The sequence below is a fragment of the Epinephelus lanceolatus genome, chromosome 18, assembly GCF_041903045.1.
Source record: "Epinephelus lanceolatus isolate andai-2023 chromosome 18, ASM4190304v1, whole genome shotgun sequence".
Taxonomy (NCBI): domain Eukaryota; kingdom Metazoa; phylum Chordata; class Actinopteri; order Perciformes; family Serranidae; genus Epinephelus; species Epinephelus lanceolatus.
Genome location: NC_135751.1, coordinates 20,635,691 through 20,648,735, shown reverse-complemented (window position 1 = coordinate 20,648,735; position 13,045 = coordinate 20,635,691). Strand labels below are relative to the sequence as shown.

Sequence of the window (13,045 nt, the reverse complement as noted above, 5' to 3'; positions counted from 1 at the left end):
TGAGCTGCTGCTAAGTGTCTGCGAGTGTGTATTTAGGTGTGTCTGAGTGGAATATTAAGTCAGAGGATGCAAGGTAATTATGTGCTGTATGACACTTTGTGCATGAAAGGAAATTCAGTGAGATCAGAAAAACGTAAACAGCTATAACGCTGGTGTACGAAATGACTGTTTTGCATTTAGACAGCTCTCATTTCTTTACAGGTACCCCATTAATATTCCTTGTGCCCTGGGTGATCGCTAAATACTTATATGAAAATCAACAGTAAGTGTCCACAGTCCTCTGTCTCCCTCTCTTCTTTTATTTCCTCACTCCTTCCATCCATAGCTGCTATTAGACCCTGCAAAACATTTTACATTTAAGCTAATTTGTGGTAATTCCACACTCATAACAACACCTCTTATCAGAAAAATAGCTTGCAGATGGACTCCCTAAAAACTTGTAATTCCACCCAGGGGCGGTGCCTTATGTCCTAAAATGTTGTTTAATAACCTAGTTTTTGCCCTAACTCCATATTAAACCTACCAGAGACCTCATGCTTAACAGGAACTTCAAACAGAGATGATGTCTTGTTATGTTTTTTCATCGATTTATAAAGATACAAACGTGGCTTACGTTAGACTTCCCTGCAGAATTGTAACTGACTTTTACCCGACAGCTGATAAATTCTCAAATTGACCATCATGTTACACTGGAAAATATGTACAATTAAATAGTGTGAAAATATACAGACATTTAGATTAAATACATTACATTCAAGGGCAAAAAAACACTGAGATGGAGGGGTCTGTTATCAGTGTAGTACCTCTCATCAGAATGCCCAGCCCAAACAGGTTTACAAGGCAGACTATCAGATTGCATGTAAACAGGTTTCAGACCATATACATAAACTGAGCTCATATTGTGTGCGTATTATTCTGTCCAGTTTGCCTCATTTTTCAAGCTGTAGAAATAAAACTAGCTCGTACTTTACCACACAGTCCAACTTCTCATTAATTCAGGATCTCTGTTCTGCACAAAGGTCACGGAGCTTGACAAAGTGAGTACTGCTGGGTCCTGCAAAACCTTGCCCATCTGGGTGAAAAGTTTCTAAGGGAGTCCTGTTGATAGTCAGCAGCTCATGTGCAATTCACCAAGTAATTACTGCGCAACAGGGATGGGCAAAAATTGAACACACAAATCTTTAAAAACAACTCTTGATAGTGTCCAGTATGTACCGGGTCAGCCTGTTGAACGTTCATGTGCTCATGAATCTGTAAGATGTCATAGTGTAGTGCAGGAACAGCGCTGAATGAACAACCTGGGAACGATAAAATCAGACTTGAGCCAAGACCCTTGTCAGACAATGCCAGCAGTGTATTCCTGTGCTCCTGCAATGGTGGTTTTTCTGATTTTGGTTTGTTCATGAGCTGATATTGTAATGTGGAAACAACATAGTCTTTAGAAAGAAGATGTGTTTTATTTGATGGCTCAGAGCGTTTAACAACACATTGATTATGAAGACAAAGGAAACAGAATATTCTGACATCACATAAATGCAGCACAAGGCTGTAAAGGTTACTTGGAAGTTTGCTACTCCCCCCTCAAATGACAAATTGTTGGACAGTGATATTTCTGTAACAATGTAATGAGCGCACACAGCCTACGTACGTACAAGTAGGATGCTGCATCGATGTATTAAAATTTCACCTTTATTAATATAAACTTATAAACTCCATCCATCACTACTACACAAAGAGTTTGCTGTAATTAAACTTTTCACACAGGCGCATTTTATCCTCTGCAGGACGCCAGTAATAAAAAACTAAGTCAGAGTAGGAGTTGTGTTGGCACGTTTTTAATATTTCATGTTTCCAACCTTTATTATGCAATCTCTAAAGGTCTAGTGTAATGGGGGTGAAAGGGATTTTAAAGCTGCGCTTTCTAAAACCGCAGACACAATGTGTTGTTATGTAAAGCTTAAAAACCCAATGATGTCTGGTGTCGTTCGTCGCTGGCATTTCATCAGCCAGAGAGAGGAAAGCCTGTGTGTCAGAGTGAACCTGTTTGAAAGGTGTTTCTAGTCGTCTCACTGATGTTCCCTCCAACGCTTTTTTTTTCTCCCAGGTGCTGGGGCCAAAATATAAACATGAATTACTGGTGGATCATCCGTTCTCCGATACTGCTGGCAGTTGTGGTAATTTCACCTTCCTCGCTCTTATTCTGTTGCTGTCTCCTGCTTATTTACCAATACACAAGTTCCTTTCACATCATGATACGCCTTTTCCTAAACACTTGAATCCAAAGTGCCACATGCACATGTTTTTTTACATCAACAAAAAAGTGCATTCACACTAAAACCTCTCATATTCACCCACCACTCTTACATTTCTGCTTTTCCCCATTCATATAGTATACAATATTAAATACACTTCATTTATTCACGAAGTGTAAAAGGCTGTCTGTGCTGTAGGGGGAACATCTGTGAAACATCTTCAGAGTCAAAAGTGTTTGGATTAAAGAAATATGATTTTTGCTAACACATTTAAACTCTATTCACGCCATGACCAGGCCCTTTATTGTAGATGTGCTCTGCAAAGGTCAGTTCTGAGCTTTTACATAAGTCCCATTTGTCATGGCTCTTATGCCAGACCAGTTACACAGACATCCTGGCATTTTCCATGCATTAATCTTTTTGCTAAGTGGCCTGTATCTCACAGGAATTCCTGTGTTTGAGTTGTCGCAGAGACGTGAGGGCTGCTTCCCATTTTAGTGTTTCCCTCTGTGTCCTGGTCCCAACAGGGTGCACATCAGAGCAGAAAGCTCAGTAGTAAACACTTGTATGTGTGTGTGTCGCTGCAAGAGCATGTGATTTTGTTACTGACTGGTCAAAGATCAAAGTCTAGGCAAACACGAAATAACATGCATACAGTTTTCATGCTGATACACATTGAGGGGGTACATACACAGTACGTGGAATAGCACTGTGTTTCTAATAAACACAAAATGCCTGCACATGTGACCGTATGTACAAATTAAGTCCTTTCTCTTCCTTTGTTGAAGCCAAATGACCAGCAAAGACTTAATTACAATATAAATGTCACGTCATAAGTGATTTTCATTAGAGAATCACCTGCTGATCCTTTAAATGTCAGCTCGTGTCAGGGGCTTCCCTGATGTGCCTCTACTGTAAGTAATAATGTTAAAGGGTCAGTTCACTCAAATTAGATTCAAAAAATGTTTTGCACTTCCCACTATGGGAATCAGTCCGTACTGGTAGTTTTGGTTTTACCTGCAGAAGTTATTGGAAGTACCTTTTATTGTATGTTTTGTTTGAGCAAAGTTTCAGCTTGGCAGTGTCTCTTTCTTTCACAGATCAACTTCCTAATCTTCATCCATATCATCAAAATTCTTGTGTCAAAACTTCGAGCGCACCAAATGAGATACACAGATTACAAATTCAGGTGAGTTCAAGTGTTGCAACAGCTTTGCTATTTACATCGCGGGTCCATGTCATTGGTTCGACAGCCCATTGGTTCGACATCCCATTAGTCCGACTGTCCGCAGTGCTGAATGGCTCACGGCGGGCGTATGGTGCGCCGCGACCGGCTTGAGGCGGAGCAGGCTCATGGCTTATGTGTTTGTCACTTTCTTTTTGTGCCTAAACCTAACCAGACCTTAACCACAGGGCGTCATGATGATTTCGGAACGGACTTCGGAAAAATGAATTTAATATGGTCGGAACAATGGGATGTCGAACCAATGGGCAGTTCCCTTACATCGCACCATTCTCTCATCTTATTCTGTGCTTTCCCTCTTTTCGTCTCTCATCCCCCTCCGTCTCAGGTTGGCTAAGTCGACTCTAACCCTGATCCCTCTGCTGGGCATCCATCATATGGTCTTCATCTTCGTGACGGACGAGTCCACGAAAGCCACCATTGGGCTTCGTCTCACCAAGCTCTTCAGCGACCTCTTCTTCTCCTCCTTCCAGGTTGGTTTTTGGGTTATACATTTGTTTGTCTCTCCGTCTCATTAATTTTTTTTAAAACACCCCATGGGAATTTCTTCAAATTAGGTACTAACGTCCACTTGAATTCAAGGATAAACTAACTAGATTTAAGTGATCAAAGGTCAAGGTCACTATGGCCTTGCGTCCATCATATTTTTGTGAAGCAGATAGTTCAAGAATACCTTTAGGAATTTTTTTTCAGATATGGTACAATCATAAACTTGGACTTGATAAAGAACTGACCAGACTTTGGTGGTCAGAGGTCAAGGTCACTGTGACCTTGCATCCATCTCATCCTCGTGAACGTGATTTCCCAATAAGGCCTTGAGGGAATTTTCTAAATTTTGGCACAAATGTTAACTTGGACACAAAGATGAAGTGATTAGATTTTGGTGGTCAAAAGTCACTGTGACCTCATAAACATGTTCTTGGCTACAACTAAAGAATTCATACACTAATTATGACAATTATGACAAAATTTTATGTCAAACAGGATAAAATGGCATTGTGACATCATAGTGTTCTGCAAAAACACTTTTCTGTCCATTGTTGAACGCCAAGACTCAGGAGCAGAAGGGAAGACATTTGGTCGGTTACTGTATTGGTGACACTAACCTTGGATGACCACCTTGAAACTTTGGTGTTTGTACAGATCTTTTGTGCAGCCGGGTTGAAGATGTGTGTGAAGCATTCACATTTTAGAATATGTAGCATTTGAGCCTGCACAGGCATGAATGTAACTGTAATTGCAACTTGTACTGTTCGCAGGGGCATACAACCATGAGGCGGTAAGTCAGACAAAAACAAAGACTGCATCATTTATGGAATAGCTCAGCATCACTCAGCTTAGATCAGGGGTGTAGATGAGAGTTGAGAAATTGGTGGGACATCTTATGGTTCATAATTCTCCCCTGTAGTTAGCGTACTGAGACAAAATTGAAAAAGACAGCATATAATGCATGCGAGGAAGATGTGTGAAATGAACGATGAGGGAGATAAATGGGTAAGACATGCCTAACAGGATAAAAAACAAGTTTAAATCACTGCCTTTGTTCTCAAATTTGAGTCAATCTAACAAGAATCTAACAAGATTCAGTGGAAGAATTACATCAATCTTCGAATCAAATCCAAATCTTGGCATTCACGCTTTACTAAACTAACAGTAAAAAGTTACTCTTTCATCGTATCTAAGTGCCGTTCAAGATGAGCTTGTTCAGCGATCCGTCCAGTCGCTGCATGTCTGAGTTTCCCTTCCCCCGGGACCTGTATTTACTCAAGTGTCAGGAGGGATTACATTAGTATAATGTGCTATCTGTGCTGCTAACTGGCTGTGTCACACTGTGACATAATGACAGTGACCTCTTTGCTATGAGGACATGGATGACGTGAGTCGAGGTTATAGCCAGCCACCAGGGGAATCGCCTTGATGAAGAGGGCGACAGAGAGAGGACAGTAAGAAGTCAGAGACGACAAGTGCAGACATGAGGCTTTACACTTAAGACAGAAGATACTCACTGAAGTTAGCCCGCTATACAATTGCAATGGCAACGGTAAATGCCCGTTGCTCTGAATATCTTGCAATGTTGATTTGTCTGTTCTACTCTCATTCTATTTCTATCAGACTGACTCAGTACTGGTTGTCTCTACAGGGTCTCTTGGTGGCCATCTTGTACTGCTTTGTCAACAAAGAAGTGAGTGTCTGCATTTGCACAACACAAACACCTTTGTCGACCCCCAACTTTTCGCCCGTTATCACATTAATAACGTCTGCCTTTGTCTCTCCTCAGGTGCAGTCAGAGATCCTGAAGAAGTGGAAGCGTTGGAAGCTAGGGAGGAACATCGAGGAGGAGTACCGCCACACCTACAGCAATACCCCCAACACCAAGACGGCCAGCCTGTTGAATCACGTCTCTCGACTGCCTCATCTCCCAGACATCGCCAAAAGCTCTTCCCCCGTCTGCAGCCCTGAGGAGACGCACATGCTCGTGGGTGGATGCCAAAACGGTATGGCCCACAGTAAGGAGGCAGACCAGTGCTCCTCCCCGGTTCACAAGGGAACCATCAGCAACTGCACCCTACTGGAGGACATCAGCCCTACGGACAAGGTGCGGTGTTGCGAGGGTCAGAGAAGGAACATGGAGAGCCACCTGTGAAAGGCACTGGGAGCGAGAACTCGACGAAGAAAGTTGGACGGCCGTGAGCTCTCATCTGGCTCTGACATACCTCCCTGGGTGGCTGTGAAGAGCTGGGCTGATAGACTCATCTGTCAGAGCGGTCTTTGCCCAGAGATTGGTGTCGCTGGGAGAACAAGTGGGCACGCAGCCAGAGAAGGGAGAATATTACCGCAGACTCTCACACTGAGGTGTCTAATGTTCTGTGAGCTTTGCGAATGGATTTTTGTAGACGTTTGCCATACAACGAAAGAAACTACTGCATGTTGAACGGTGCAACGACAGCATCTCAAGGCAGATAAGCCATGTAAAATAATAAGAAAAAAACCTGAAACCTCAAATAGCAACTACAGAAACAAAAAAAGAAACAGGGTCCTTGCTTGAGCCTCTGCTTTAAATCGTGCTGTGTATCAAATGTGTGTTTTGTGGTACTGGAGGTTAAAGACAAGCTGGACATTGAACTGTATACACAAAAAAGACCAAACAAGTGACTCAAAACAAGATGGTAGGGAACAGACGTTTTTCTTTTTTTTTTTTTTGCATTGCTCTGATATCTGTAAATGGTTTCTTGTCCATACTGACTTTTATGAAAATGTACAGAAAACATTGTACTGGCTGTACTTCATACAGTAAGGTGACCACAGTGCTGTTCAAGCAGCCTCATCCAGGGGACAGTGGAAATTGGCAGCTGCTCTCACCAGGTCATTCCTGGCTTATACAAACATTACAAGAGGTCAAGAGATAGTGAATTATAAATAACGATCATCGCTTGACTAGGTGTTTTACAATAAAAATAAGTCTTTTTTTTTTACATAGGTGTCAATCTTGGATACTGCAGAGTGCTACAGTTAACTGTGTAAATGTGCCAGCTGTTTTTCCAAGGGGGGATAGTTGCAATTCTGTGCCATTAAATATGATTTCTCTTCTCCGTGCCATCAAGATGTTATCTGACTCAAACGCCTTGGCATGAAACTATATAAACTTCCACACAGGAGCCCACTCAGCCCTCAAGACGAAAGCTGACAGGGGAAACCGTGCACTCATATCAAGGATAAAAATACACAGCATATAGACATGACCTGTAAAGCCGCCCATGCATTAAGTATGAATTCAACACCGTGACTCAAGAGTAACATGACATCTCTGGCACATGGCTGTTTCTGCAAGTTTTTGCATATTTAGTGAGTTCAAGTTTGAAGCTGTGTGAGTCATTCGCAGAGGATGGGTGCCACACAGTGACATCACATCAGTATCTCCTCTCTCTGAAAGCCTTTGCTAATGATTGCCCGGCCCAGTTACTCTGTATAAACAGTGTTTGAATATTCAGCCTTATCCTGTGTCTGCAGGCGCTGTGGACACTTAGAACAAAACTCTGCACCCTAAAAGTAGAAGAAACAGCATTCTAGTGACAAAGAAAGCCAAATTAGCAGTGGTACATTTGCCTCTGAATACACTGCATTTGCTTTTTAAAGGTTCAGAGTGTAGGATTTAGGGGCATTTACTGACAATAATGGTATATAATACTCTTAACTATGTTTTCATTAGTTTCTAATCACCTTAAAGTAAGAATCATTGTGTTATCTTTAAATGAGCCGTTTATATCCACATATGGGTTGTTTCTCAAAGTCAAGGAGGGATCCTCAAACGGCCGAATTTGAAGGACGCTATGTCATAGACCCCCGCTGAGGGACTGTTCCAATGTCGAGGATCCTTCCGAGTTTCACGATGGACTGATAGATGTCATTTATTTGGATTAATGTCTCCAGGAGTTTTTATCATACAAGCGTGAAAAATATATTGACAGAAACCTCATAATTTACACTTTCCAATGCGTCCACTGCCAAATGAGATTGTTTGAAATAATGTGATTTAGATAAAACATAAAAGTTTTTAAATGAATAATTCACAGCAGAGATGGAGCGCTAAGTGTCCCCCTCCCCTCCTCCCCCAACTATTCACATGATAACCACTCTCATTCTGTCAGTTTCAATAGGTGTATTTTTTGGGGGGAATCGCGGTGAGGACGGCCAGAGTAGACACATTAGAATATCCTGCAGGATAAAGCATCACTCATTTGTTTTGAGGTGAACTTATTTCAGAGGATTACCTGGCGGTATCATGTGCAGGCAGTGGGTCAGCTATTTCAGAGCAGCACGGCTCATCAGATCAGATCTGCTATTCATATTAGTGTGGCGGAGTGTGCGTGGTGATAGACACAGAAAATATGGATCACTTTGAAATGACAGAGTGATTCTGTGTGTGAGTCTGAGTATATACTGTTAATTACAATTTAGAACTTACTCTCCACTTACTCTTAAATACCATCAAGAAATATATTCTCCCTAAAAGTCACGTGATTCTGACAATACTGATACATTTATTTAAAATTGTACAACAACATTACAGAGTGCGGGGACGGGTCCTCCCAAGAAAAGATCCTTGACTTTGAGAAACACCCATGGAGTAGGTTCTCTTTCATGGAGCTTTATATGGTGTTCTACAGTAGCCCAGAATGGACAAATCAAACACTGGCTAGTTCTCCTACACGCTTGGCACATGGGAGAAGTTTCAGTTCTGCAACCTCACCACTAGATGCCACCAAATCCTACACACTGGACCTTTAAAGAAGGCAAGCCTCCCACAGAGCATTGATTAAACATTGAGTTGCTAAATCTTTTGCAGGAGCTAACTCATCATGACTTTGTATGTATGACTATTTGCACAATGTTAATTTATAATTGATAAATGTTGTGTGTACATATGTGTTTATACAGGTGATTTATTTGATTGCTGTCAATATATTTCTTAGCATGTCTGTGTGTGTGTGTGTGTGTGTGTGTGTGTGTGTGTGTGTGTGTGTGTGTGTGTGTGTGTGTGTGCGCGCGTGTGTACTCTCAGGTGAGTATGATTGTGTGTAGTTTCAGTATTCCAGATTTGTGGAGGTGTTACAGTTGGATAAATCGCAGGGTGCAGCCAAATAAACAATGAGTTGATATAAACCACAACTGGCTGCACACAGAGGTCAGAGGTCACTGCCAGACCCACTCTAGAATACACAGTGACCAGTGTTGGGTAAGGGTTACTTTAAAAGTAATCAAAGTACGTTACTGCGTTACTTTTTTAAAAAACCGGTTACTTTACTGCGTTACTCCCTGAATAAAGTGACTCAGTTACTTTAAAAGTACTTCCAACGTTACTCCCTGAGAAAAGTAACTCAAGCACTTTTAAAGTACTTTTGAGTATTCTACATTTCCTATTGGGCAATGGACCACAGGGCACTAAGCCTACATTTTTTTGTCTCCAAAATTAAAGTTATGGACCACTTGCCCTTCACTGAGATCCAATTCTCCCATCACAGCCGTCACTTTGACCAGTAGAAACACAGAACGATCTGCTGCCGTAGACAACTGTATGACAACAACACCCCAGCATTTTAATATTTCCTCTAGGGATGTTACCACACAGAGTAAAAGGGGGAAATGATGGTGTGAAACAGCAGAGGCACTTTGTCAACCCGCTGAGTTAACGTTACTGTCATTAGCATCAAGCTAGCAAACAATGGTACATCCTCACAGTTGGACATAAAAAAATAACATTAACAAATAGCGGCGGGGCTTTTACTCACCACAACTGCAGAGGCTCCCAGCTTCATTTGAAACAGACTATATTATAGACGGTCTGTTATTTATTAATCCCTCTGTGTGTTTATATATTTACTTTTTATCCGCTCCGTTGTCTTTGTAAAGTTAACATATCGCACCGTCATTTCAAACTCAACACACTCAGCCCCTTATAACCTCGGCTGAGAGAATCCCTCCATTTTCTAAATAGGCTTTTATTCTGAAACATTTTTCAGAACTTCCTGTAGCTGTAATGTAGCTCTTTCCATCTGCTGACGCTTTTAGGTGACTACAACAACATGTCAGATGTCACTGGCACATGAACTGACACAGTGACTCAAATAATAGTGAAAGTAATAAAAATAGGACAAGAATAACCCGATGACATCACACACGCCATGAAAGACGACCGGGGATAATTGGTGAGTACCAGCGTAGCTTGTACCAGGCATAATGCAAGTCCTGAGTCTGAAATATGTCTGTCAGTGAGTCCTACTACACCTATTTAGACTCCACCGTAGACAACGGCAGCATTTCTCCGACCACGTAGCGAGCCACAAGCTCCGTGGCTTCTTTTAGACTGATAGGTTTAACGGAGCTGAAGGACCAGCGTTCTAAAAGTAACGGAAGTAACTGATGTCTTGTTTGAAAATGTACTTAAGTATTTGATTACTCAAACAGCAAACTAACACGTTAGGTTACTTGTTACTGCAAAAAGTAACTCGTTATAACCAACTCTGACAGTGACGCATGACACATGAAGCTGTGCCTATATGTGGCATCAGGAAGCCATGGCTCTGTGTTTTATTATAGAAGCGACTCTCAGTGTTTCCTCTGTCATTTTCAGAGCTAAATTAGAGCACAACAGCAGCATGTTTGTCATTCAGATAATAGCTCTGTGCATTTACGCTTCAGCCAGGTGCTGGTGTTGAGTTGCTTAAAAAAAATAAATAAAAAAATTGCAGGCTGAGGCTATTTTTCATCAGCGTCTGCTGAGGATTATAATAGTGCCGACAGATACCAAATACTGAGAATTGAGCTGGGAGCATGACACAAACGCTGGCGCTGCTGGTGCCCTGAGGTGCGTTTGCAGTGTTTTTCATGTTTTCCAGAGCAGGAGAAATGTTTGGATACTGAAAGAGTAACACAGGTATGTTGTGCACCTTGAGTAAAATCGTATTCAGTAGAGTATATAAGTATGGTCAAAATATATTTCTAAATTTATTTCAAGCTAATATATGTATTTTAAGCTGTGACCATAACTATGTATGTTTTTGAAGCCAGCAGCTTGGGTCATTCCCCTTTTTGGACCAGAGTGGTTCTGTCTGAATGTATTCTATAAAGGGCCCAAATCAGTATGTTCCTTTTTATTTTCTATTAAAGATGGTTATGTACAGTATATTTGCTGTGAGGAACCGTTCAGTTATAACTGGCTGTGTTCAGGTGTATACAGTTCATCATATATTGTGTCCGCTTATCAAACATTGTTGAAATGGTGAAAGAATAAATTACAATGTAAGTGAAAGAGGATTTTAAGTTGCTGTGTCTTCTGTACTGGTGAATATTCATAATGTAGAGATCAATCTTCGTGGCTTTTTGGTGATTCAAGTTGTGATGGTCAGCTGGTCCTGCAGGCTGGTTTACAAGAGGGGTGAGTATTGATTCAACTCTGAGGTCTGTTGTTTTGGGTCCATGTCATTGGTTCGACATTCCATTAGTCCGACTGTTCGCGGTGCTGAACGGCTCGCGGCGGGCGTATGGTGCGCCGCGTCCGGCTTGAGGCGGAGCAGGCTCACGGCTTATGTGTTTGTCACTTTCTTTTTCATTTTAACCCACACCATGATCTTTTCCTGACCCTAACCAAGTGGTTTTTGTGCCTAAACCTAACCAGACCTTTACCACAGGGCATCATGATGATTTCGGAACTTCGGAACAATGAGTTTAATATGGTCGGAACAATGGGATGTCGAACCAATGGGCTGTCGAACCAATGGGCAATTGTTTCACAGCACATGTGGTTTTGCTTTTGGCCAAGAGTCACCGGTTTGGTCAACTCACACTGACATATTGAAACCACCCAATTTCAACTTACCAGTATCCCTAAGAGCTGCTTGCCAGATGGTCGAAAAACTTCAGAAAGAGTTATGTCAGAATTTAGCGGGCTGTGTCTGACCATTTCTGTAACTTTCTGTAATAAAGTTTTCAGTTGTTGCTCTTTTGTGCATCAATAGTTAAAGAGGTTCCATGTGAAGTTCAAAGCCTGTGAGCTGTCTGGACACAGTTCTCAACATGGAGCTATAACAGTGCTAACTCCAGTAGCAGCGCTTAACAACGCACTTGTGCCGACAGAGCCGATGATGTTTATGAACGACATTGTCCTGATATCAGCGGTAACCACTGTATGAGAGCAGTGCAAAGTGGCTGCAATGAACTAGCCAGAGGGATGCGCTGGATTACAACACACACAGAGATAGGGTGACTTCATTCTCTACAGGACACCAATGCTCCATCATATCTTTACATAGAAAATAGTCGTTAGCTGCAAAATTTTTAAACCAGCTTCTAGATTAAATGAAAAAATGGACATAGCTATTCGGACCCGGTCTCACTCTGAGGTCATCGAAACCCGGCACTTGGGCAGTGACTGCAGTGTCAGACACTGACTAAAAAAAGCTGTCCTTTAGCGTCACCATGATACGCACCCAGCTGGCATTATAAATTAATGGCACTTGGCAGCATCAAGGGGAAATGCGGCAGGACAGGAACAAAAGTTTGGCAGCAAAAGTCCGAGTGGGGTGGGCATAAGGATTGGTGGATGATCCAACAAACACCAACTTTCACCCAGGAGAGTGGTGTTTGTGTCCTGTAAGATTCTAAAGCCAAATCCTGTTCTTTTTTCCTAAACTTAACCATGTGTTTTTGTCGCCCAAAGCCAACTACGTGCGTTAGTTGTTTATTTTGAAAGAGACTGTATGTGACCAGTATAATTCCTGTGAATTTTGAAAGAAGACAATAGATGTAACAGGCAGAACTTGACAGGGCATCCCAGAACGTCAACCACCAACGCACCCAGGGTACCTTTCACGTTATATCTGGACTTGGAAGGTCCATGACCAAATGACAATATGTGATGAGGTCAGAGGAAGAATGTGTTGGATTTCAAAGCCTTGAGTTTGGCATTTTGGTCATCATTATATTGAATTTCTGAAAAGACATAAGTGACCATATTTGGAGGAGAGGGTGGAGCTGTGGAGGAGTGAGGGGTGAA

General features: G+C 41.8%; 1 protein-coding gene across 2 annotated transcripts in view; it reads left to right on the top strand.

Moving 5' to 3' along the window:
• The window catches only part of gcgra (glucagon receptor a), a 67,718-nt gene extending 56,411 nt beyond the window's left edge, over positions 1–11,307 (top strand). For both annotated transcript variants that reach the window (XM_033645404.2, XM_033645406.2), the window contains exons 9-14: positions 202–262; positions 2,105–2,174; positions 3,353–3,441; positions 3,824–3,968; positions 5,636–5,677; positions 5,774–11,307. In XM_033645404.2, the coding sequence (XP_033501295.1) occupies positions 202–262; positions 2,105–2,174; positions 3,353–3,441; positions 3,824–3,968; positions 5,636–5,677; positions 5,774–6,139 (773 nt within the window). In that variant the 3' untranslated portion in view covers positions 6,140–11,307. The remainder of the gene's footprint in view (positions 1–201; positions 263–2,104; positions 2,175–3,352; positions 3,442–3,823; positions 3,969–5,635; positions 5,678–5,773) is intronic.
• The last annotated feature ends 1,738 nt before the right edge of the window (positions 11,308–13,045 follow it).